General features: G+C 36.4%; 1 protein-coding gene across 1 annotated transcript in view; it reads left to right on the top strand.

Moving 5' to 3' along the window:
• The first annotated feature begins 7,789 nt into the window (after positions 1-7,789).
• OVCH2 (ovochymase 2) overlaps positions 7,790-27,693 on the top strand; it is a 48,321-nt gene continuing 28,417 nt past the window's right edge. Inside the window, exons 1-11 of the mRNA XM_051966745.1 lie at positions 7,790-7,894; positions 14,924-15,015; positions 15,293-15,465; positions 15,912-16,007; positions 16,142-16,293; positions 17,078-17,273; positions 20,038-20,061; positions 20,736-20,826; positions 20,947-21,080; positions 21,948-22,088; positions 22,727-22,857. Of these exons, the coding sequence (XP_051822705.1) occupies positions 7,790-7,894; positions 14,924-15,015; positions 15,293-15,465; positions 15,912-16,007; positions 16,142-16,293; positions 17,078-17,273; positions 20,038-20,061; positions 20,736-20,826; positions 20,947-21,080; positions 21,948-22,088; positions 22,727-22,857 (1,335 nt within the window). The remainder of the gene's footprint in view (positions 7,895-14,923; positions 15,016-15,292; positions 15,466-15,911; positions 16,008-16,141; positions 16,294-17,077; positions 17,274-20,037; positions 20,062-20,735; positions 20,827-20,946; positions 21,081-21,947; positions 22,089-22,726; positions 22,858-27,693) is intronic.

The following is a 27,693-nucleotide window of genomic DNA, read 5'->3' as shown; positions in this document are numbered from 1 at the left end:
AAATTAGATTACTTTTATAATATTATATTTAGTTCTGGGGTCCACATTTTAGGAAAGACTTTGATAAACTGGAAAGCATTCAGCAGTGTGCACCTTGGATCATAAACCACTTTCAGATATTGCCATATGAGGAAATTTTTTAAAAAAGGAATTGGGCTTACTTAGCCTCCAGGAGAGAAAGCACATGAAAGAATGATAACTGTTTTCAAGTATTTGAAAAGCTGTCATGTTTAAGAGGAATTCAACTTGTTTTGTTTGGCTCCAGAAGGCAGAACCAGGTTGGAAGAGTGGATGCTGCAGAGGCAAATTTAGCTCGATGTCTGAAGAACAAACACACTTCAAACGATTGGAATAGCCCAAAGGTTTTCCAAAGGCTGGTTCAGGAACTGTAATGTCTTCTTCTTTAGAAAACTCAATGCTGAGAGATCATTTGTCATATGTTTGGTCCTCAGGAATTTTTTTTTTCCCAGCTATTGGTTTGACTAAATGGCTATACCAAGAGCTTGTTTAACTCTGAAATTCTAAGACTTGAAGTCTTGGAGTTATGTGGGATTTATCTTTCGCCCTCAAATCAAAATTGCGATTCCTAAATTGTATTTTTCTTACATTTTAAGCAAATTTTCTCCCATTTCTTTCAATTTTCAGAGCCCTAGATAATAGCTAATATTAGGGCCACTAGGTGGTGCAGTGGATAGAGTGCCAGGCTTGGAATCAGGAAGACTCATCTTCATGAGTTGTTACCTTTGGCAAGTCCCTTAATTCTATTTATCTCAGTAACTTTATCTGTAAAATGAGCTGGGAGAAGAAATGGAAAACCATTCCCCTATCTTTACCAAGAAAATCTCAGATGGGATCAGAAAATGTTGGATATGACTGAAAATGATTGAACAATAATTTTTATATTTTAAAAAATATAATACTTTGTGACAGGCACTGTGCAAACACTTTACAATTATTACCTTGCTTTATTCTTACAACAAATCTGATTTTGTTTCCATTTTACAGATGAAGAAACAGAAGTAAACAGGAATTAAATGTCTTGCCTAGGGTATACAGCTAGGAAATTCTTGAGTCTTCCTGACTTCAGACTAGATACTATCCACTGTACCACTTTGTTGACAATAGATTTTTATCTTGTTTCTCCATCTTTACTCTATTTCCACTTTATGATTGTATCCCACAAAAGTTTTCAGAGAAACTTCCTTAAACATAGATATGACTATAATTATTTTGCTCAAAAATCTTCAATAGCTCTTTATTGTTTTCTAAATAAAAATCTAAAGAGCTTAGCTTGATTTACGGAGTCCTTTATGTTCTGGAGACTTCTTGCTTTTCTAGTCTTGTAACAGTAAATTCTTCCACATGTTCTATCTTCTAGCCAAACTGAGCTATTCTTTGTCCCTTTGAACACGTCCTATTTTCTGCTTCTGTACCTTTGTTCAGAGTGTTGCCTAAACTCAGAATTTTCTTTCCCAGAGTCCTTCCCCTATCTCTGGCGGACAAAACCAAAGTCTTTTCTTTTCTTTTTTTTTTTTTTTAAATTTTTTATTTAATAATTCCAAAGTCTTTTCTGATCTTCATATATGGAAATATGAGAATTGGAATTCTCATAGATTTTAGTATGTCAGTGATATAATTATTTATTTTAAAAAAACATTCTATTTTTCCAAATACATGCAAAGATACTTTTCAACATTCATCTTTGCAAAATGTTGTGTTTCAAATTTTTTTCTCCCTCTCTCACTCTCCATCTTCTGGAGACAGCAAGCAATCTGACCTAGGTTGAACATGTATAATTGTTCTAAACATATTTCCATTTGTCATACTGTGCAAGAAAAATCAGATTAAAAGGAGAAAAAACATGAGAACGAAAAAAAAAACAATAAGGAAACAAACAACAAAAAAAAAAAAAGCTGAAAATGCTATCCACATTTAGTCTCCATAGTTCTCTCTCTGGATGGCACTTTCCACCACAATTCTATTGAAATTGCTTTAAATCACTTCACTGTTAAAAAGAGCCAAGTCCATCACAGTTGATGATCGATCACATAACATGAAAAATTTAAAATGTCTATTTTGTATTATAATTAAGTGGCTACATCTTACTTCTACTGGACTGTGTCAGAGACTTTTCTAGATCACTAGAATTGGGGTTTGAAAGTTTGGGTTAATTGTATTCCATGATGTACTAGTTGTATAATTGTGGTCAGTTAACTAGACAGTTCTGTGGTACAGTAGATAGAGTGCTAGCCCTGAAGTCAGAAGACCTGAATTTAATTCTGGTCTTAGACACTTACTTTGTGACTCTGTGCAAGTTACTTAACCCTATTTGCTTTAGTTCCTCATTTGTAAAATGAGCTGGAAAAAGAAATGGCAAATCACTCTCATGTTTACAAAGAAATACTTTTCTTTGATACTGAAATACATGAAAATACTGAAATACTGAAAAACAGTATCTTTAGCTTGGGACAATAATATTTATGTAAATCATCAATTAGTTAAAAGGACTAAATGGAATACTATATATGATGTAGGCTTGTCAGATGGTGGTCTCTTCTTTCCCCCTCCCTCCAAAAGGAGAAGGAAATGTCAATAGGAATAGCCAGAACAGATGGTAAATCCAAAAGGTAAGGAAGGTCAGGAGACATTAAAGGAATTGTAACAGATTATAGGAGCATTGTTATCCAGTTTGTCCAATGGGGTCGTTTTCTTCATGGATAGAGGGGAATTTTTGTTTTAACCCTGGATTGTAAAGTGGAGTTTATTAATGCTCATTTATTTTTTACATAGGGCCATTCATGGCCAGTTTGCAAGCATGGGCATGCTGGAACTTTGGGTGCTATGGAATAGTTTAAGATTAGAGCAAATGGCTAAGAGCCCAGGTAGTTATGCTTCAGAAATATCTTTTTCCTCACTCTGCTCTTTGTTTTGATACCAGTATTTTGGACTTAGGTCAATTCCTAAAGTATGAGTCATGTCTCTTTATTTGAAATATATGAGTGAAATGTAAAAATAAATAAAATCCCATATAACTGTAGTATGTTATATAGTTCCTAAGGAACTACCTCTCTCAGAATGTTACCCAAGGTTTGAGGTACTCTAAGGATTAGAATTTTTTCAAGTCCATAGCTCATTGACCCATGCGTATGTAATTAAAAAAAAAAAATTATCCGGTCAGAAGATACATTAGTTCAAGTAAAAGCTATTTCCTTAAATAGCATAGTAAATAAAATAACAAAAGTACTCCATGCATACCAGGTATGTATCCTTCCATAGGTTATGATATGTTAATAATTCATAATATGATAATAATACTATATTATAATAATGTAATAATAAAGGAAAGGTATATATGATTAGGGAAAATGCCTGTATGGTTAGAGACCATGACAAAATGTGTACATTCTGTGTACATAGGGAACTTATGAATGGCTATGGGATGTAATACAACATCATGTTCTCTAGTGATAGCTTCACATTGCTTTCAGTTACTTTCTATTGGGTATCACGTCTCCATTTTCTCCTGGGCATATGGCTCTGTTGGTCTCGTGTTTCCAAGGATCATTGCATTGATCATCGCTGCCACTAGATTCACCTTTTCAGAGCTACCTTCACCTCCAGTCTGCTAGGGTATAATGACTAGAAAGCTTCTTCCTGGCAGGGGGGCTGACAGTTATTTGCTCTATGAGCTATCATATCTAAGTAAAGAACTGCTGAACAAAAACCAGGTGGAGGGTCCTCTAGATTAGTGATTCTCAATCTTTTGTTCTCAATATCTTAACACTTTTAAAATTACTGAAGATCTATCCAAAGAGTTTTTGCTTATGTGGCTTATATTTATAGATACTAATCATATTAGAAATAAAAATTAATTTTGAATTTGTAGCTCTGTGCAAATTTCTTTGGTATTCTCTGGACCACACTTTAAGAACCACTGCTCCAGATAATATCAAATCTTTTTTTATTTCTTGTGTCTGAGGCTGAATCAAAGTCTAATCTCTGAGACAACTTTCTGACTTAGGCAGAGAAATTTCCTACAGTTCCCATTTGATCCTTTATGGGGGTCATGTGTCACAAAAACCAATTTCATAGGATTCTGTCAAAGAAACTCTATAGGAGCTAAGTGAAAGTTGGATTATGAGTAAGAGTTGATTTCTAATATCTCTCAGGATTGGAATGCAAACAGGTTTGACCCCTGAGAAAAGTGAAGGAGTCAAGGTCATTATTGTCTGCCCACCTGGGTTTTCCCATATTTTTTTAAGTAGCAACTTCCCTCTTACAAACCCTTCCCTTCCTCAAATTTGGTGCTATATTTTGGCTGCTGAAATTTTGTTGTCTTTCTACGCAATACCAACCTTGTTACTTTTATTTTATTATAAATTCTTTGAGGACAGAAATTATGACTGATTCATATTTATCTCTCCTTTAATGCCGGAACAGTGTTTCTTTGGTAGGTACTTTATAATTACTTCTTGAAATGAAATGAACTGAGATAAAAGTCACTGTTTTTGAAGAGGAAGAATATTAGGATGTTTTAAAGCTAAACTTTAGAAGATTATGATCCATATCATGAAGTATTAAAAAAAGACTAGGAGGGCCTTGGAAGCTCATCTAGTGACAAAGCTCATCTAGACAGCGGGTTTCCTTTGTTTTGTTTGTTCTTCAATTATTTCTCTTATCCATTCCTCGTCTAATAATTAGTGATATTTCTACTACTCAGTCAATAAGACTGAAAAATGTCTCAGAATTGTTTGTTTCTTTGAAATGAAAACACTCAACTTCTTTGGAGCTTCCTCATACCAAGGGGTCAGTTACACTAAATGAAGCTTGGAAATGAATCCCTTAGAAGCTAATCTTCTTGATAGTAATGGAAATGTATCACCAATCGAGTTGTGTAGAGCTGCTGGAGCATGAAATTTTACAATATTAGTCATCTCCTGGTCTTGGGGAGGCTGTTTCTTAGATAGCTTTCAATGTGTGTTCAGTTATAATGATCTTAGCAAGAAGTCACTGTGCTTGAACAAATTCTGAAGTGCTAGATATGCATGGCTAAGTCCTTTATCTATGGATTAATAAGTAACCTCCATTTTAATTGGTTGATTGCTGCTCTGTCCCACAGTTCCTTTCTGTCTGCTCTCCTGAGCTTTCAGGGAGTTGTCTCATCCTTAAAATGTCAGGAACGACTTGGAAATTCATTTTACTTCTGGAAATGGTCTGTTTTGGAGCAGGAAAATATACATCTCAGTCTCTTCTGAGAGGTAGGATTGAGATGAGCCACGATAACAAATATCTTCTTGTGGAAAGGATTTTTCTGGAAATATGTTCAGGGTTCTGGGATTTTTTTGCAGGAGCTCTCTGGGGGAATGCAAGGGGCAGATGTTTAGGATATGAGCATTGCTGACTTTAATTATTTTATGTTTTATTTTACTTAGTGATTGACATTTGAACTAAGAGTGGAAGACTCAAGGTGAACTTTATTAAGATTTCTTAGTAAACCTACAATAGTTTCCATCATCTAGATGTACTGTTCAATTACATGATTTTCTAGTCATTTAATTAAAAAATAATCAATATTTTAAAAAATGTGAATACCTTAGACAAATGTCATATATCAGCCTTCTGGAAAACATGAAATTTACATTTCCTCTTGTTTTTTCAAATGACACCTTTTCCTTAAAAAAAAATAAAGAGGTCCCCAGCAAATTGCTTCCTGATTGTGTTGGTGCCAGCCCTCAGAACCATTGTGTTTCTTGGCTTTGCTTCAGAGAGGTTCACTTCAGGAAACAGTATATTTCACCTCTAAAGCATTACAAAAATTATTATAAGTGTCATTCAAATGGTAGCAACAGAAAACCAACCTTTTTCATTGCTTAAAGATTGCCTTCTGTTACAAAGGAGTTTGAATACAGTAGAATTATTTAAGAGGAGGAAGTAAAAGGGAAGCCACAATGTGGAACTCAGGATTCATAGATAGGTTCTAAGACAGGCTATTTGGTTGTTATGATAAGTCTAGGACATTGAGGCTGATCTTCAGTTTTTGCAAGTGAAAAAACATTTTCTGTATCAGTCCAGGGGAGAACTGAGAGAGAGGTAGGTGGCTTGGTGGATTGATAGTTGGATCTAGAGTCTAAGAGACTCATCTTCCTGAATTCAAATCTGGTCTCAAATACTTACTAGCTGTGTAACCCTGCCAAGTCACTTAACTCTGTTTGTCTCAGTTTTTTCATCTGTCAAATGAGCTGGAGAAGGAAATGGCAAACTACTCCAGTATCCTTGCCAACAAAACCCTAAATGGGATCACAAAAGTCAGACAGGACTGAAGCGGCTGAATAACAACATAGCAGAGACTCCCACATGAAGTGTTCTTCAACTTGTATCAAATTTCAAAAGTGCTTATTTTTTCCATTTTCTTGCTTAAAGATGTCTTCTATGTTTGATGCACTGTGCAGATGTACTTGAGTGCAAGAATTTTATAAGAAATCATGGTCCTTTCACTCTAGAGAGTGAGCTATCTTTAAGAAAAGTGGAAGTAGGAAAGAGGGAACTTTCTCCCCAGTTGAACTCCTGCCTTTTCTCCTCTCCAAAGCCCCCAAACTCTGTCTGCCTTAATTTTTTTATGCTTTCTACAGAAGAAGAGAGATCCATGTAAATGGACAAAGTTATGTGGATAAATTAAGAATGTCTGATATTATTGAATGCCTTTGCTCACAGTTTTATTCCCAACCTGATGCTTTGTTTTATTAACTGACAATGTGTTTATTAAGGGCTATTGGAAAAGGATCATTAAGCATTAAGGATTAAGAGCAAAACTGATCAATTTATGGTACCCAGAGGGCTGAAACTTGCCCATAATTCTAGTTGTACAAAGAGGATTCGAATCCAGTTCTCTGACACAATGCTGCTCTTTTTTTTTTTTTTTTTAACACAATATCAAGCTATTCTCAGAGGTATCTATAAAAAAGAAAACCCTACATCAAACAATTAACTTGGGGGAGGGGAGAAGGAAAGATTATGCAGAAACAAAATTTTTCTTTTTTTCTTTTCCAGATTCATTATTAATTATTTTTCAAATAATTTCAAATCCTTAATAGATGTCAGTTGAATGAAATGTTAAGTCAGGAATACAACTGTTAATTAACATTATTAAGATAAATAAAAATGCTTTTAAACCTTAACGAGCTATATAAATGCTGATACCTTTATTATTATTATCTCTGCTTGATGCAAACCTAGAAAAGTCTCCTCTGAGCCCCTTTATTAATTTGTGAACTGAAGGGGACTAAATAAATATTAAAGTCCACTTCAGCTTTGACATGCCTGCCCCTTTTAGTTTGGTGATCATTTTTAGACATTGTCTATTTCTGAAAGCTACTCAAAGTCTATCATGATACTCATGCCTTTTGAAAAGGCATCTGTTAAATTGTGTTTTACGCTGTGGAAAGGAAAGAAAAACATATCAGGGATGATAGTAAAGTAGGTTATATAGATCTCTTAGACCATGACCAAATTTTTCACATCATGGTTTTGATTGTTTAAGGAAGTTTTGATTATTTCAAGATAAGGGTTCTATTTGGACTCAGTTCTATTTGACTGATTCACTCAAGAACAAAAGTAATGACCCGAAATGGTAAATACTTTTAAGTGGATGGCATAATCAGTGGAACCCTACTTATACACTGGTCAAATGGATTTTGTATTTTTTGATTTAGCAGGGTTCTCTGCAGGACTCTGGAATGTTAGGGAGCTCACTATGTGTTCATGCTTTCCCTGATCGGGGTCCCTAGGTCACATGTGTGGGCGGAGTGCAATAGACAACCAGCCTTGGGATTATTTGGGCCATTTCAGTCGAATTGTTGGAGGAAGTCCAGTTGAAAAAGGAGCATATCCATGGCAGGTGAGTACTAGACAATGATTGTTATGGCAGGAATGAATGACTTCTCAGAAAAAATTGTCACATCTGAGAGGCTGTCAGAGAGATTGGGGCCACGTCATTACTTTTTGAGAATATGCTCAAGTATTTGTTCCTTATTGTATCCTCTAGATGGTTCCTGAAAAGACATATTGAGAATATGCTCAAGTATTTGTTCCTTGCTGTGTGTTCTAGATGGTTCCTGAAAAGAAAAAACAAAATGCCATCCTCTATATGGCTTCTGTTGTGCCTTTGTTCTTTCCTTATTTAAAATTTTTAATATTATTTTTCAAAATACATGGAAAGATAGTTTTCAGCATTTGCTTTTGCAAAATCTTGTTTCAATTTTTTCTTCCTCTCTTCTTCTCACTCCCCTCACCAAGACAGCAAGCAATCCAATATAGGTTAAACATATGCAGTTCTTTTAAACATATTTCCATATTTTTTATGCTGCACAAGAAAAATCTGATCAAAAGGGGAAAAAAACAGGAAAGAAAAAAAAAGGCAAGCAAACAAACAATAACAACAAAAAGGGTGAAAATACTATGCTTTGATCTCCATTCAGTTCCCATAGTTTTCTCTGTGTGTTCAGATGGCACTTTTCATCACGTCTATTAGAATTGCTTTGAATCACCTCACTGTTGAAAAGAGCCAGGTCCATCATAGTTAATTATCACATAATCTTGTTGTTACTGTATACAATGTTCTCTTGGAGAGGACTGGCGAGACTTCCATGAACTGATGCTAAGTGAAATGAGCAGAACCAGGAGATCATTATATACCTCAACAACGATACTGTTTGAGGAAGTTTTCTGATGGAAGTGGATCTCTTCGATAAAGAGAGCTAATTCAGTTTCAATTGATCAAGGATGGACAGAAGCAGCTACACCCAAAGAAAGAACACTGGGAAATGAATATAAACTGCTTGCATTTTTATTTTTCTTCCCTGGGCTATTTATACCTTCTGAATCCAATTCTCCCTGTGCAACAAGAGTACTGTTTGGTACTGCATACATATATTGTATCTAGGACATACTGTAACCTATTTAACATGTAAAGGACTGCTTGCCATCTGGGGGAAGGGGTGGAGTGAGGGAGGGGAAAAATTGGAACAGAAGGGAGTGCAAGGGATAATGCTGTAAAAAAAAAAAATTACCCTGGCATGGGTTCTGTAAATAAAAAGTTATTTAAAAATTAAAAAACAAAAACAAAAACAATGTTCTCTTGGTTTTGTTCACTTATCATCAATTCATTAAATTTTTCAAGCTTTTCTGAAATCAGAATTTCTTACAGAACAATAATATTTCCTTTAATTTATTCAGCCATTCTCCAATTGATGGGAATCCACCCAGTTTCCAGTTCCTTGCCACTACAAAAAGGGCTGCCACAAGCATTTTTTGTGACTTTGTTCTTGTTGGTTCCTATAACTGGAATGCCCTTTCCTATCTCCCATTGACCCTATTCCAAATGTTTACTTTGTCCATTCTTGAAGAATGATCTCAAATTCCTTCTTGTTTATGAAACCTTCTTTGATATCCTTTGTCAGGAAAAGATTGTAATGTACCCTTTCCTGCATCAGGCCTTAACTAGTATTTGATTTACACTTTTCATGCATCATTTTGGATTTATAGGATCCCAGGATGACAGATTTAGCCAAAAAGGCTCTAAAATTTAATTTCATAGTTGAGAAAAATGAAGTCCAGAAAACTTAAATTACTTGCTTATGGTCACATAAGTAGCCAATGGCAAAACCAGAATTTGAAGTCAGATCTGCCAACTGCAAGCCTAGCACTCTACACAAGCCTGCAGTATACTGTCATTAGTAACTATGTCATATATCCCTGACAAACTGTGAACTCAGTAGGGGAATGTGACTTACTTATTTCTCTATCTCTCCTAATACAATCCTCTCACTTAATAAATGTTTCTTGACATTTAAATATATCTGAAATTATTTCCTTGTTGAGTTATAGTATACAAATGGATGTAAAATATAATCAAATAAAAATCAGGCAAATGTATATATTTAGAGTAAAATTTATAATTTTTTTTTACAAAGTCAGTTTTTGCCCTTTATTTTCATTCTCCATGAATATTCATTGATTGCTATGGAAGGTCTATGGGAGAATGAGGTTGCTTGGGCTATAGAAGATTAGCTGTTCTCTCATGAAGATGTGTCTTTTCCACATTCTGATTCTTCTACTGTGTCACCATCTACTTTTTCTGTCTATCTAGGAAGAAGAGATACACAGCCACACATATCTAAATTGTTTTCTAATTCTATTTCAGAGTAAACACAAATATGTCTAATATGCCCATAAATTCATATTTGAAAACACAAATGAATCCTGGAAATTTTAAGAATTGCTTTTTACCCAAAGAGATATTGTAGCAAAGAGGGTAAGAGAGGAGATAGGATCAGAATTGGATTTTGGGGATCAAGTGATCAAGGGTGGAGAAATAATGAATAAAGAATACTTACTTTGAAATCTGGGGTGATCTTGGAGGAGCAGGAAAAGTTCTGTTCTTTCCCCCTCTATTTTCCCATAGGTCCTCCAATATTTTCCAAATATTGAAACTTTAGTATTTTACAAAATTTTTTCTTCAAAACATAAACATGATGTTGCTAGATTTCTGCATGCTGTTTTTTTTTCTTCTAAATCCAAAATAAGCCATATTTTAGGGCCATATGTATTTCTAGGAAATGGTAGGAAATTTCAAATATAGGTTAAAATTGCCTTTGGTCAGAGACATCAAGTTGGTTTTTATATCCAAGAGAGTTGGTTCACATTTAGTAATTTTCCTTGAAGGTATAATGAAAAATGTAGATAAAGTATATATAAAACAGGATCAGGCTGAATTTCCAAAAGGTAATGGATAGGCAGTGGACAAAGCTATCTTATATGATAATGGAAATAACATTGTGGAAATGTTAAAGTTTTGGAAACCAGTACTGATCATTGTTATGTAAACAGATTCCAACCCAGGAGTGGGGTGGTATCTGAAATACCCTAGCCCATAATTCCCATTTGTACTTCTTTTTTGCAAGACATTTTAGTTGCTAGGAATATAGAGTAAAAAACACAAAACACTTCCTGTATTCAAAGACCTTACATTCTACTATCAGGATACATTTATATTATATATATTTAAATAAAATTTTTTGGTGGAGAGCACTAACAGCAAAGGGAGAATCAAGAAAGGAAGTGTATAGCTCTTGACCTTTGAACTTAGACCTTGACAGAACCTAGAGATGACAAATGATAGATGAAAGTAGAGAAGATTCCATTTGTTCCTCTGAACAAAATCATGAGAGAAGGATCAAATGCCATGTACAGTGAGTAATAGGAAGACCACCTTGGCTAGAATATAGATTGCATGAGGAAGAGCAATGTGACAAAAGTCTTGGAAGATACACAGGGAGTCAGATGATGAGGGGCTTTAAATACCAAAGGAGTTTTTCTTGAGATCAAGTAGCTTCTTGAGCAAGGGTATGACAGACCTTGTTTCTACTATGATTTCTGGGTTACTATTTTGGGACTTATTTAGTTTCTGGGTTTTTAGGTTTGAGGATTTCTTGAATGTAGTTGTTCACTATAGCTCTTTTTACATGTAAACATTGTTTGATGGAGAAAGTAATTAAAGACCAGGAAGACAGCATGAGAGAGTGGAAAAAAGTACTTTTTTGGCTGGGTTTCAATCTTGTTCATATCATTTACTACCTGTGTTATCTTGGGCACTCATGTAACCTCCTTATCTTTAAAATTGATTTAAACCATATATTGTATCTAGGATATACTGCAACATATTTAACATATATAGGACTGCTTGCCATCTAGGGGAGGGGGTGGAAGGAGGGAGGGGAAAAATCGGAACAGAACCAAGTACAAGGGATAATGTTGTGAAAAAATTACCCTGGCATGGGTTCTGTCAATAAAAAGTTATTATTAAAAAAAACTTAAGAAATAATGGAAAAAAACCATAAAATTGATTTGAACTAGATGGTCTCTAGGATTCCTTCCACCATCTCTTATGGTTTGAGAAATTAAAACCACTTAGTGGCTATGAGAATGGAGAGAAAAGGATATATAAAGAGCCACTGTACTGTTAGATTAGATAAACTCCAAAACTTATCAGACACTGTGGGAGTGAGGGACAGAGGGAAAGAGAGTTGATTCACACTTAATCATTCCCCTTGAAGGTATAATGAAAAATGTAGATAAAGTACAAACCAGGATCAGGCTGAATTTCTGAGAATTGGGACTCTCATTTGTGAAGTTTGGGTGAAGGACTCCTCTTCTAACTAGTTTATAGTATTATTATGAAAATCAAATACGATTAGGAAGAAAACTTTACATCCTGTAATGCAGGGGTCCTCAAACTTTTTAAATAGGGGGCCAGTTCACTGTCCCTCAGACTGTTAGAGGGCCGGACTATAGTAAAAACAAAAACTGTGAACAAATTCCTATGCACGCTGCATATATCTTATTTTGAAGTGAAGAAATAAAATGGGAACAAATACAATATTTAAAATGAAGTAAAATTAAATCAACTTAGCAGTATTTCAATGGGAACTATGGACCTGCTTTTGGCTAATGAGATCGTCAATATCTGGTTCATATTTGTCACGGTTAGTCGTAACAAGTGATGCAAGTGTGCATCCGTTAGTCTTGATCTAGGTGGAGATTTCAAATATTTCCTTCTACAAAAAGTCTGTTCACAGATATAAGTGCTGCCAAAGATGGTTGCCATTTTGGGTACATGGTTCCTGAGATGAGGATATGTCTCAGGGGGAGAGATGCATAGAAATTCTGAAAGCTGCCTACTCGAATGTGTCTTTCAGAGAGTCACAATTCTGCAGTTCAGCTAGTTTCCATTTGGTAAATTGCATCCACGTTTTCAATATCAATAGCAAATGGGTTAAGGAAAAGCTATATGTCCTGTTCATGGAGATGAAGCTCTTTAAATCTAAATTGGAACTCCTTTTGCAATTTTTCCAATGGAGCCATACAGGTTTTGTTTGGGAATGCAATCAGCGGTTTTTCCACTAACAGGTTTTGAGTTGTGGGGAAATGGCAGAAGTTTTCCTCCTTCACTTGTTTGATGAGGAGGCCTAATTTTACTTCAAATACTTTGGCATGTGATTGCATATCACAGATGAGCTTCCCCTTTCCTTGAAGTTGCATATTGAAATTGTTGAGTAGCTCTGTTACATCTGTCAGAAAGGCAAGGTGCCATTTCCATTCTGCATCATTGAGCTCTGGTACTTCTTTGTTTTCTGAAAGAAGAAAAGTTGTAATCTGTGGAAGTAAGTCATAGAAATGTTTCAAAACTCTCCCTCGACTCAGCCAATGGACTTCTGTGTGATATAGAACATCTTCGAACATCATACTCACCATTTAGCTCAGGCAGAAATTCCTGAAATTGTCTGTGATTTAGTGCATTAGCTCTAATGAAGTTAACACAAGATACCACAATTTTCATAACAGAGTCCCACTTCAGTGATTTATTTACACATCGCTTGTTGGTGGATGAGGCAGTGTTGGCTATTGGATGAGAATGGTTATGTTTGTCCATCTCTTGGTTAATGCGAGCAATTACTCCTTTCTTAGAGCCCACCATGCTAGGAGCACCATCAGTTGTCACGCTGGCTAGTTTAACCCAGTCCATCTCCAAACCATTCATAGTTTGGCAAACCTTTTCATAGATATCCTTTCCTGTAGTTATTCCTTTGATGCTTTGCAGTGCAGCAAACTCTTCTATGACTTCAAAATAATCATTTGTCCCACGAATAAAAATTAGAAGTTGTGCAGAATCACAAACATCATTGCTTTCATTGAGTGCCAAGGAAAAATGTGAAATTTTTTTAATGGAGTTTTGCAAATGCTGATGCAGATTTTCTCCCATTTCTTCAATCCTCCATGTAATTGTAGATCCCAAAAGACTCACTGTACTAAATAAATCGGCCTTCTCTGGACACATCTCTTTGGCAACAGAAAGAAGGCATTCTTTAACAAATTCTCCCTCCACGAATGGTCTGCAAGTGCGTGCTATTAGCTTGGCAACTTGAAAACTTGCTCGCAGTAATGAAATATTTAGCTGCTTCTGCTTCACAAAAGTATTTTGCTGAGTTGTCAATGTATTTTTCAGTTTTAATATTTTATCTTTTCTCACTTCTCCAACCAAACACTCATATTTATCTTTATGTTGAATTTCATAGTATCCATGCAAATTATATTCTTTGAACACAAACACTATATTCTGGCATATCAGACATACAGCTCTTTCCTTGTCCTATGAAAAAGTAATCATAAGTCCACTGTTCTTTGAATATCCTATACTCTGAGTCAATTTTTCTTTTTCTTGACATCATGATTTCCTAGAGATTCCAAATTGCTGTTAGTAAAATACCTATATATATATATATATATATATATATATATATATATATATATACATGTATATATACAGCACTACAAAAACAATATACCAGCAATAACTTTGCCCATACAGAGACATACAGACTGCAATGCCCAACTTCCTCTAAGCTGTCTCTGAGCTGTGATGCCTCCGTTCTCCACACTCTCTCTCCTGCTCTTCGCGCTTAGCGCTCCTGCTTCCGACCTTCACTGCTGCAGGGAATTCCTCCTGCAGCGGCTGTGACATGCACAGCATGCACTGTACATCCCCCACATCTGTCTGTGGTGGTGGCTGCCATTACTGTACAAGTTCTCTGTTTTCTGCATCTCTCTCCCTTCCCCCCACCCCACACCCCGGCCTGGGAACTCACCTCACCTCGGTATCGCCTCACGCTCTGTCTCTGCCACCTCAGCCCAGTGCTGTAAGCGAGTTTAGGTCGAACATCACTTCTGGTCTGATTTTGCCCTAACCCGGCGGGCCGCATAAATGTCCTCAGTGGCCACATCTGGCCCACGGGCTGTAGTTTGAGGACCCCTGCTGTAATGTATTCTCAAATGAAAGACATTGTTATTATCTACAGTTTTTGTCCTTCAGGTGTCTCTGAAACGAAGAGAAAAGCATTTCTGTGGAGGAACTATCATCTCTGCCCAATGGGTGATCACAGCTGCTCACTGTGTCATGCATAAGTAAGAAAGGAAAATCTCATGGTTGGAGATCAGCTGGTATTTCCCCTTTTGTCATGAAATTCATGGCCAGAAATAGAGTACTAAAGGAATGCTAGAATTGGTTGTAGGGAGCAATACAATCTCATTTAATAAGTCTCCTCTGGGATTAGACCAGGTTCTTGCACACACAGATATTTAGTCAGTATTGATTAATGATGATAGCCATTCACTACCTGTAATCTTTTGGATCTCTGTGGTTGGTTGGTTGTTTTTCTTAAACTACTTTTCTTCTCTGTAGGGATATGAAAACTTTTCTGAATGTTACAGCAGGAGAACATGATTTGAATTTGGTAGAGCAAGGAGAGCAGATCCTTTCTGTGGATAACATCATCAGACACCCTTATTTCACACCCAAAAAACCAATGAATTACGACATTGCCCTCTTGAAGATGAATGGCGCATTTAAGTTTGGTAACCATCTGAGGCTAGCCATGCCCTGGCTCCTCTGGGCCTAGCCAGCTTGTGCTCTGATAGTCAAGGTCTTGACTTTAAAGCTTTAAAGCTACTGTTCTTGGTTGATAATTCTTCTCCATTGTAGCCCCATGTTTGTGGAAGGTAAAGGAGAAGAGAGCTAAGGTTTTTTTTTTTTTTGGCTCCAGTGTTTCTCTGGGAGATACTTCACTTGTTGACTTTTCACCCTGTTGATAATTAAGGGCTTGGGAAGGATGCTTGCCAATGGGAGTATCATAATAAAATAAATCCAAGAGGCTCTGGCTCTTAAGATTAATGATTACTTTTTAAAGATTATGTTAAAGATTATGTTAAAGATACAGCTGCATTTGTGTGTCCTGTTAGGGAGGGTAAGTCCTGGGTGTTCTGTACAGGCTTGGATGAGTCCCTCTTGTCATTTCCTACAGGCCAGTTTGTTGGGCCCGTGTGTCTTCCCAAACGGGGGGAAACTTTTGAGCCAGGATTCATCTGTACCACTGCAGGCTGGGGCCGTCTGGAAGAGAGTAAGCAGCTGCATCCCATCCCACTGGATACACCAACATCTCAATATAACAAGCATTTGCACCTAAGCAATCTCTATGTGAAAGACTATGGGATTTCAGGCTCTCTTATATTTTCCTATTGTTTGTTTTCCTAGATGGCCGCCTCCCTCATGTCTTGCATCAAGTGGACTTGCCCATTCTGACTAAGAGGAAGTGCGCAGCTATGCTGTTAACTTTAAAAAGGCCCATCAAGGGCAATACGCTTCTCTGTGCTGGCTTTCCAGATGGTGGAAAGGATGCATGTCAGGTGGGTAAGGGAAAGCAGAGCCTAGCTTGATAATAGTTTGAATTCTCATTCTTTTTTATTTTCCCATGGGAGAGATGGATTCAACAATTCTTCATGATGACCCTGAAGGGCCAAAGAGCTAGAATCAGAAGCCATGAGTCTGGAGGTTAAATCAGAGCTGGAAATAATCATTCAAAAGCATTTTTGGATTGTTGATTTGATCTCTCTTTCTCTCAGGTATCAAGTGGTAGGAGCTAAGAATGATTATTCATCTCTCACTTATAGGATAATTTTTAATAGTTAGAAAATGCTTATTTCTTTTCCCAAACACAAAAATTGGCCAACTCTCTTATTTGGTGACTATTCAGTTTGTGGATTATTTTGGCCATTGCTTGCCTCCCTTTCTCCCTTTGACAAGTCAACATACATTTATTTAGCACCTAATATGGCCAAATCTAGTCCTAAACATTGAGCCATTAATCTTAGGGTAATTTCTTGCTTCTTGTACATCAGCTCTATGATTTGGGAGGGAAGAAATGGAAGAAACTTTATTTAGGAAGACTTATTCCTTCCTATGATTCTAAAGAAATAGCTGGAGGAAAAAGAAAGAGTAGAAGTGTAAAACTAGAATAAGTTTTGAGGATTATCTGGGTATTTCATTTATCTAGACTACCCCTTTCCCTCAGAACTCCCCCAGAGTTTAAAAAGACTTCCTAGTCACTCTTATAGAAGTCCCAAGGCAAAAAGTGGAAGTTTTGTTAGGTACTGATGCTGACATTAATGACAAGAGTTTCTTTTCCTATAGGGTGATTCAGGGGGCTCCCTGATGTGCAGGAATAAGCATGGGGCCTGGACTCTAGCTGGTGTGACTTCCTGGGGGATGGGATGTGCTCGCAGCTGGAGGCACAACTGTCAGAAAACTGCCAGTTACAGAGGAACTCCTGGGGTTTTTACAGACCTGACTAAAGTGCTTCCCTGGATTCACAATACTATTGAAATGGGTAATAAAGTCAATGTCTTATAGAGACCCAAGTTGCAGTATCTCTTTTGATAGGGGCAGAGAATTTGTGAGGTTGGAAGTTGAGACATGGAGAAATTGAGGGAAGTCAGGCTCCAAATTATGCTTTTGTGTTTCATAGAGAACATAGAAATTATTTATTCTCAACATGTTTTTCTAGAATAAAATATATTTCATTTAGAGATTCAATGGAAGATTAATATGATAATTTAACCATTAATTTTTAAAAATTTTAGGTAGTCGTGTAGTAATGATTAGGAATACATTGATTTCTGATATTATAGTGTACCTTCCTCTTCAATTAAGTTAGCAAGAACCCTTGCAATAAAATGAGATTGTTGGATTAGAATTTTCCAAGGTTTCTTCTATTCCAATGTTTTGTAACCATGTGTAGATGTCATAACTGAAGTCTGTGAATAGCTACATTATCTGTTGATGACCCTTTGATCTACCTTTTCCTACTTAGATTTCAGGGATACTACACTTTCCTGGTTTTCTAGATACCTTTGGAGTTACTCCGTCTTGGTTTCTTTTGCTGGATCATCATTGTCTTCTTTGTCACCATTTAATTTGGGTGTTTCCTAAGAATCTGTCCCTCAATCTCTTATCTTCTATCTCCAGAGTCTCACTGATGATCTCATCTGCCCCTATTACTTTAAACAATATATCTATACAGGTGACTATCAAATCTATAGAAATGGTTCTGATTTTTCTTTGGAGTTTCATTCAGCTTTGCATCTTCAAGTGCCATCAGACTTTTTCACCTATATAACCCACTGCCAAATAAAATCAACCATACTTCAAACTTAATTCACTATCTTTTCCTGTTTCTTTATTATTTCTATCACGGGCAGCATCTCCCATTCTCCTGTGGTCAAGGTAACTCTTCTCTTTCCCTTACTTCCCACATTTAATTAGCTGCTAGCTTCTATCTTCTACCTGGAGGTGGGGTGAGTAAACAACAAAGTACTTTGATTTAGGGCCCTGAATTTAGAGGAAGTGGACAGCACAGACTTTTAATCACATAGAAACATCAGAGTTTAGTACTTAGTTATCAAGATTAGATAAAATACAATTTACTGGATGGTATTCTGGAGTAAGATCCTTCCTTACCCTTCTCCTCCCCTTACCTACAGAGCTACTCAAGAAGTAGCTGCATTATGTTATGTTGGGATCTTTACCTTTCCCCTCACGGGACTGTGTTCTTTCTTCCCTAAGAAGAGAGCATCCTATTTGTTGCCTGCCTTTGGTATGGCTAGTAGTATTTGTTCTGTTATGGCATTTTTATCCATTCGATATATTCTTTTTCTTTTGCTTGCCACCACCTAGTTCAAGCCCTCATTTCTCATTTGGAATTTTTAGATAATTGTCTAACAGTTATCCATTTCTACTTTTCTCCTCTCCAATCCATTTTTTACACTGCTTTCAGAATAATCTTTTTTAAAAAATTCCTAGATCTGATCATATTTTTCTTGCTCAAAAATCTTTAGTAGATTTCCTGTTTTTTTTTTTCATGAGTAAAGTTTAGACTTCTTTGTCATTCAAGGATCACTAAAACTCAATGTTTCCTTATCTTATTTCCTAAAACTTCCCTCCAAAAAATATACTTTAGTCCAAATATATTAGAGACAGCATGGCAGGGTAAATAGGGTTTTGAACTTGAATTCAGGAAGGTATAGTCTTATACCTCATCCTACACACTAGCTGTATGAATCTGAGCATGTTATTTATCTTCTTTCTCCCTCAGTTTTCTCATATGAAAAACAAGGGGTTGGACTTGATACTTATGGCTCCTTCTAAATCTCTGATCCTATAATAAATCTCCCCTTTTCCCTTTCCAATATAGAGTTTATCTTAAGATCTCTGTGTCTTTTTTTAGGCTATTCATTCTTCTAAGAATACTTATCCCTCCCACTCTGTCTGTTTAACTCTTACCTATCTTTTAAAGCCTAACTCAAATACTATTTCATGAAGGAAACTTTTCAAGAAATCCAAAATAATTCTTTAGAAGAGAAACCAGAAATCAGGGCCTTAGTTGGATGTAATATGTATTTTGTTCTGTCTGTCGTGGTGGCCAAATAACAATAAAAAACTATTTATATAGTTTTAAATAATGTCTTATATTCATTATCTCATTTTAATCTCACAATAGCTTTGTGAGGCTGGCACAAAGATATTAATTAGATGACTTACTCAAGATCATACAGCAAACAAGAAATCTGAAATTAGAACTTGTTTCTTAAAATACATTCTTTTTCTTCTATATGTGCTTTTGTCAATTGGACATTTAAGAAACATATGTTGAAAGGTCAATTTTAGAACCACACTTCTTGGAAAAGTATAGTTTGGATACCCATGGCAAGAGGGGTGCTGGGTCTCAGTTTTCTCATTCTTAAAATGGGACTCCTTCCAGCTTGAAATCTGTGCTTTCATGATCCTATGACAATTCTTTATATGTAATATTCATTTCACAGGGCTGTTGTGAAGCTCAAATGAGATAATACACTAAGATTTCTTAGTCAATATTAAAGTACTTTATAAATATCAATTATTAAATTGTAAAGGATCATATAAATATGCATGATTATTATTTGTAAGTTATATAAATAAATGCAAGACTATTATTCGTTATTATTTATTTATTATTATTTATTGTATGATTATTATTTCTGAGGCTCTTGGATGGATTGGGGTAGGATTTTTCACAAATGTGGTTGTTTTAAAAAGCTTTCTCTTTCTTCACCCAGGGCAAAGGATGAAAAGCTCTGTGGGTAAGCAACAGCTCACTGATGAAGTTGAAAGAATACTGGATTTTTAGTCTGAGGACCTAAATTCAGATCTCTGTTCAGACACTGACTACCTGAGTAACTGTTGGCTTTTTATTTAACCTGTCTGGGTCTTGAATGAATCATTTATAAGATGAGCAGATTGCACTAGATAATCTCTGAGGTGCCCTTCGGTTTTGAATCTATGACCCTAGGAAACAATCAACTCATTTATATTTCTGATTATTGAGGAAGAGTCCTCTTTAACTGAACAGATGTCTGTTTCTAGTCCCAGCAAGTTTTGGGTCAGGATGGCCTCCCTTGTCCTATAGGAGAGATGGAAAGAGTTAGGAGGTAGTCTGTAAGGATTGATTAGGAAGGTGTAATGTACAGTTGCTTCTTGAGTTCATCTTAGTCTCTACCAGGTGGCCCCTGCAGGACTTGGCATAGATGCACCCAACAGGAACTAAGCTTCAGTACCCTTGTCTCTCTCCCTTGGCACCAGGCCCTGGTCAGATGCACAGCCTCCCCACACAGTCTTACCTAGGACACACAATGTCACCAGCAACACAAACCCAGAGCTCATAGCTACAGCTGCAGCGGTTTGTTCATTGTTTTTTTGTCCAAGTAGTGCTACTTACCACTGGCCAACGCTGCTCTTCCTTGACTTCTCTTCCAAGCCCTGTGCAGTGACCACGATGGGCAGCTCTCAGGGCCCGAGGGGCAGCTCCGCTTCCCAAGATATCCCCATCAGTTCTATGGAAGTGATGAGTGAGTCAGCACCATTCACCTGTCCCCTTTCCCAAGTCCAGTTCCACCTGTTGGATCATTATCATCTCTACTTGCCAGGGAAAAATCAGTCCTTTTTTCATTCACTCTGTGTGTCTCTAGGTTGTGTGTGTGGACCGTGTACGTCATAGGGCAGATGCACATCTGGCTCAATTTTTCCCACTTGGATGTGGAATTTGAGGAGTTCTGTCGCCGGGATTCCCTGTCTGTATATTCATTAGAAGACAGGCTCATCGGTGAGTGGATTTCCCCTGGGGTCCTCTGAAAAAAACAGTGCCTAAGGAGCATTTGTGTGAGGGGAAAGCTTGAACTCATTGGTGCTCAGAAGCCCCGATGGTTTATGGTCTTAACAATGCATTGGCTTGTGAGCACTGCATTTATGTATTTACACTTTTTTTTTCAGCCTGAAAAATGGTGAGGGATGCTTTGGGGGAGATTGGGAAGAGTAGGGAAGCAAAAGCTTTCTAAGTTTAAAAATTCCGGTTTTTTGAATTCAAAATTTAGTTTAGCAAGACTATAATCAGGATTGTTATGAAAATGAAACATGAGATGTGCTTTGATTTGTCAAGGACTAGTATTTATGCTGACTGTCACTTAAAGTCTCCTATAGTCCTGCTAGCTAAGGGTCATTATGGTTCCAGCCTGTTCTAAGGATTCTGAATCCAGAACCCAATTTTCTAACCTCTTTTTGGTTGTGTTACTCTGGATGTGAATTCAGGGGATGGCAGGTTCAAATAATGGTTATATCCCTAATGACCTGTGTGAATTTTTAAACTTTGTTGGATCTCAGTTTCTTCATTTGTAAAGGGATGAAACAAGATGCTACTTTCTATCTCTAAATCTCTAATTCTATAATCCTTTTGTGACTAACTGATCCAGACTTGGTGATTCATCTACCTTCTTTGAGTGTGGAGAGAAATACTAACTAGCCATAGTAAAGTGCCTTAGTAATGAAAGGGATGGGGTGGAAAGGAGCCAGAATGTCCAGAGCGTTGGCCATGGACTGCAATGTAATTCCTCTTCAGATCTTCGTTGAACTGAGGAGGTACCTTTGTTTTTCCTCACTAGATTCTGAACTGAGAATCTTTGATGATATGTTGCAGGGAAGTTCTGTGGTGTGGTTGTCCCTTCACCAATCTTCATTAGCTCCAACTCAGTAAGCCTGAAGTTTGTCTCTGATGCTACAGAGTATGGCACTGGATTTTCACTCACCTACAAAGCTCTTAAACCAAATCATTCTCCTGGTAAAGTAATTTATTTTACTTTATAATTTTGTAGTTCAGGTGAAAAACTGCAGCAGGACTTGGGTATAGGGATATCCTAAATTGAACAATGCAGCTAGGTAGTGCAGTGGATAGACTGCTAGCTCTGGAGTCAGAAAGCCATGAGTTTAAATCCAGTCTCAGACACTCACTAGCTGTGCGACCCTGAACAAGTTACTTAGCCTTGTTTGCCTCAGCTTCCTCCTCTGTAAAAATGATTTGGGAAAGGAAATGACAAAACACTCCAGTATCTTTGCCAAGAAAATCCTAGAATGGAGTCCTAAAGAGTTGGACATGATTGAAATGACTGAACAACAACGGTGAGCACAGTAGTGAAAGTAAATGGGACACATTTTTCTCCCCAGTCTAAATTGTTAAACAGAGCATGAAAATTGAACTTAATTTTGTGGCAGACAAGGGGGTACATTGGACATCGAATACATCTCTATCTCTTTGTCCTGGTGACCATTCTAATAAGAAATCATGTATACAGAGATAATGGCAGCCCATGCAGGTGGTGATGGGATGTTAAAGATTTAATGCAATCTCATTTGTTCTCAAATGGAAATTCATATATGATGAGATGGAGAGAAAACTTTTACTTTTGGTTTTTATTTTAGATTCTGGTTGTGTTGCCTTAACTGTCCTTTTTAAAGAAGGGATAATACAAAGTTTACATTATCCGGATGTTTATACAAATCTGCTCACTTGTCACTGGATTATTCATGCTCCAGAAGACCGCATCATTAAGGTACTATAATTGGGCCCCTAATTATTGCAGTTAGGACTCAGTTAAAAGTTACCTATTCCCTATACAATCTGGAAAAAAGCATTTGTTTTCTTTCTTTCAGGGCAATGATCATTGTTCCATCTATTAACTAGTACAACTGGGTTACTGGGCATATGTGTAGCAGTTATTAATTCCTTCTGCTATGGGAGCCACTAAGAAACACAGAAACAAACACAAAAGCACATTTTAATCCATCAGGACATAAAATGACCAAAATTCTCACTAAGTTTTGATGCTTCCTTGAAGCTTCAGCTTACACCTGTTTGGTATGGCCAGCTAGTATGGATGCCATGAAATCAATTCACCATAAGTGGTATCACACTCCCCTTATCCCAGCCACTCTAGCAATTTTACCCCGAAGGAAAGGTTTTATGGCTAATTCAAGTAGAGAATCTTGTTTGGATCTGACCCTCTTTGAGTGTGTATATAGAAGGCAGGGCTGCAATAATTGTTTTCTATTTAAAAAGTGGTTTTTACTATTAGGAAGTAGCACCTCAGCTCCCTCAGGTACTGGACTCTTCACTGCAGAGCTACTCTGACTTTGCTAGCTCTTCTTGGTTTCAGTTTTTTCTCCTCCAATAGCTTGGACTCCTTGAGAGGTAGCATAACTTAATGTATAAAGAATTGGCTCAGAACCAGGAAGACCTTTAATCAAGTCCAACTTCTGACATATAATGATTTTGTGACTCTGAGAAAATTATTTAATTTCTCTGGACTCCAGGCAATTCTCTTTAGTCTGACACTATAAATTACAGAGAATATGCTGATTTTCATTAGTAAAAGAGATTCCTTTACTTAGGAGTTCCCTATATAAAAGAAAGCACAGATTTAATCCTGAATACTTTGGTCCCCATAATATTAGGCAGTCAGTCCATCTATAAGTACCATAGATTTCCAAGAATCTGATTCATCTTAGTCTTTGACTTGATCTGGTAATTAGTCCTCAGTTTAATCTGGAATGTTACACAAGATAAAGATCCTGTGTTGAACTACCCCACTGACTGCTACTACATCCAGAATTTAATGGCTGGATCTCTAGATTCTCATATTCTAAGCACCTTTGGGAATGGCAAAAGGTGGCCCTTTTTATTCACATTTTGGAATTTTCTACTTGGTTCAACCAATTGGCTTTGCAGATTTATCTTGATATACTAAGGATTGTGAGTAGCAGGAGCCATGGTGGGTGGATTGTGTCTACAAAGCTAATTTCATCTATTTGACTTATCGACCAGAAAATGAACTCTGCAGGAATGATCTCTTTTTTCACTTTTTTTTTTGTCAATACATTCTACCAATCAATTGGGTTAGCAAACTCCTTTTCTAAAATGAAGACAGTGATATGGAAGTTTAAGACTTATTCACATTTGATAGAATCTTAAATTTGGAAGGGGTTATTTAGTACAATCCCTTTGTTTTCCAGATCAAAGAATTGAAACCAAAAGAAATTAAATATCTTTTTCCAAAGGTCATACACAGAGTAAGTATTAGAACAGAGATTAGAGCATAGATTTTTTATTTCAAAACCTCTGCTCATTACATTTTAACAGGCTTCTATGTGGTTTTAGCATATTCTACTTTATCCATCAAATCTGGTTTGTAGAAAACTTACACATTTTTATCATCTGAAGAAAAAATTTTAGGAGTTTCTATATGGGATTAACATAACATTTTATTTTAATAATTTTATCTCCAGATGAGTTATAGTCCATTTTGAGCTATATTCCAAGTAAGATAGATCACTCTATGTGTATTTGTGTGTGTGTGTATGAAAGAGATATACAGAGAGAAACCTAGAGAGACAGAAAGACAGAGAGAAAAAGAGACAGTAATACAGAAAGAGAGAGAGAGAAAGAGAGAGAGAGAGAGAGAGAGAGAGAGAGAGAGAGAGAGAGAGAGAGAGAAAGAGAGAGAGAGAGAGAGAGAGAGAGAGAAGAGAGAGAGAGAAAGAGAGAGAGAGAGAGAGAGAGAGAGAGAGAGAGAGAAAGAGAGAGAGAGAGAGAGAGAGAGAGAGAGAGAGAGAGAGAGAGAGAGAGAGAACGTTCTTGGAAAGGGCACTGATTTAGAATTAGTGGGCCTCAGTTGAAATCCTGTCTCAATTACTTATTTCTGATGTCACTTTCAGTTATTTCATTTCTCCAAACCCCATTTTCATCATCTGAAAAATGAGAAGATTGGAACTCTGAGGGCCTTTCTAAATCAAATTTATAGTCTTATAATGGGATGGTCCATGATGGGAGAGAGCATGCTCTATTTATCTATATATCTTCCAGTGCCTAGCACAGTGCTCTTCACATAGCATTCTAAAAATACTTAATATTGTTGAAGGACAGAGGGAAAGAGAGATATTTTCACTTCAGAATTGATTGGCGCTACAAAGTGAATGACTGAATAGGAAAGACACGATATGAGTGGTGGATAATATAAATAGACATTTATGTTGAAATTTAAAATGGTTTCTTTATAGCAACTCTATAGATAGGTTTTGAAACGGATAATTTCCATTTTGTAATTAAGAACATTGAATTTCTGAGGGGTTGTTACTTTTTTGATATCACATGATTTGAATATAGATCTCTTTTGCCTCCAACTTGAACATTCTTTTCACCATCTCCCCTTGCTTTTTTCTAAGAAGGTTGAGATGAGATGACTCAATAAAATGAAAAAGGATCGAAAGGGATGATGGAAGGTGACAAAGACAAACTTAGATCATATTTTTGCATCTCAATTCTGTTTCCTTTCTTCCTTTTCTACATAAAGTTTTTGAATGTAGTCTAATTTTCTTATTTTATATGACATGAAACTGACTCTTGGTTTGACTGTGTAAAGGAAATACCAATTTGTTATTTTAATGAATTGTTTACAATTTTTCCTAATTACCAAAACCACATTAACAGCTATGCAGATCATTATATATGAGTGAGATTAGTTTCCTTGTAAATTGTTTTGATTAACATAGACTTTTTTCCTGTACCTTCTGCTTTGTTGTTTTATGCTATTTTCTTTCCTTGTATTTGGGGTCTGACATCCCCACTCCCCAAATCATAAGAAACACTGGTTTCACTATTCCACTGAGTTGCTCACCTTCTTCTGGACAAAAATCAGCATGTCAATATCCCTTCTGAAATGGAATATCAGAACTGATTACAATATAGATGTGATTTGATGAATGAAGCCTCTCTACAGGAGGAGGCTTTGGAATTAAGGTTAAGGGGAAATTTGTGAGCATTGTAAGGAAATTATCAGACCTTTGAATTAGGAAAGTTATTTTGACACATATAAGAGATGTTTTGGAGAGGGAGTGAGACTAGAGGCAGTGAGAACAATTAAGAAACATAACAATTCAGGCGAGAGTTGATAACAACTTGAATTAGACTGATTTCTGTGGGAATGGAGGAAAGAAGATGTAGAAGGAACTATTATGATGTTGTTAGATACATTTCCAAAGATATTGGACATGGTGGGGATGAGGGAGAAAGAGGGAAAGATCAATAACAACTTCAAGGTTTTGAGCTCTAGAAACTAGGGGGATGATGGTGCCATGAATAGAATCAGAGAAATTAGTTGGAGTGACAAGCTTTGTAGAAGACATAGTGAGTTCAATTTTGGTCAAAGCGAATTTGAAGTGGAACTCACTGACATAGAATGGATTATCAAAGCAAGGGAAGTAGATGGAAGCTCTCCTATGTGGGCTTCAATTTCTTGTTAATGATGTTCATACCTTTGTAGTTTGAAGAAAATTACATTTGATGGAGAATATGGGGAGCAAAAGTTTTACTCTCTTTCTTTAATCTACCAACATAATCTTCTTACTAGGCAATGGTACAGTTCTTTTTGGTTTGACTTTATTTTCTCAAATACAGCTTACAAACAATTTTCAGTGTCTCCATTATGTTTTTCAAGTTATTCTACTTGGAAATAATGAGATTAATTCGTGAAGTTTTAATCTAGGCAAGAATCGTGCCTCTTTCAGTCTTTGCAAAATTAGAAAGCCGGAAAACATCGATTGCTGACAAAAATTCATACAACTTTCAGTCCCCAGATGATTTATTTGATTCCCTGACTTGGAAGCAGATTTCCCAGGCAGTTGACTTTTGTGTATTTAATTATCCAAAGTTTCACTGCCTCATCACATTCTCTTTAGTAAAAAGGAAGGAACTCAGTAAGTAATTAAAATTATCATATTTTTAGCTGGAAAACAATTGTTTAAAAATACAAATAACAAAATTTAAAGCAACAGAGAAACACCTGGTAATTAACCATGCCTTCTGTTGTACACAATAGAAGGGAAAAATAATTTATTTTTGTTTCAAAAGTTTTTCTAAGTAGGCATTATTCAGCTTTACCTTGCAAGATTCTCTTAATAAGCTAGTTGCTGATTTCAGGGAAAAGAACATACTTCAGCTACTAAGGTTTTGAGTTAGTGTCCTGGAAAACCTGCTCTATCTACTTTGTTGTTGTCTCCACCTCCTATTTGCAATTCTCTACAGAGAGATTAAAAAATTGCTACTGTAGTTCAGAGCTCTGTTTTCCATTTTAGGGTTCCATGATAGCTTTAAATCTTCTTGAGTTGGGAGGAAATATAGTTCTAAGATCTTAAGCAATTTAAATCCCCTAAAAAGCAGCTAGTTCGAACCTTTCTAGAATGACTATTATATTCAATGTTAGCTTTTCTGCTACCACTTTCACAATTCCTTGCCACTTTTTTTTTTGTCTTGGTTCTTCTTTATTTTTTTTTTCTTTTCTACATTAAAAAAAAAGTTAACTTATTAGAGAGCTCCTATGTAGTCACATTTGTTT

This window comes from Antechinus flavipes, chromosome 6 (assembly GCF_016432865.1).
Source record: "Antechinus flavipes isolate AdamAnt ecotype Samford, QLD, Australia chromosome 6, AdamAnt_v2, whole genome shotgun sequence".
NCBI lineage: Eukaryota > Metazoa > Chordata > Mammalia > Dasyuromorphia > Dasyuridae > Antechinus > Antechinus flavipes.
The sequence above is the reverse complement of the archived record's forward strand: the minus strand, read 5'-3'. Positions and strand labels throughout refer to the sequence as shown.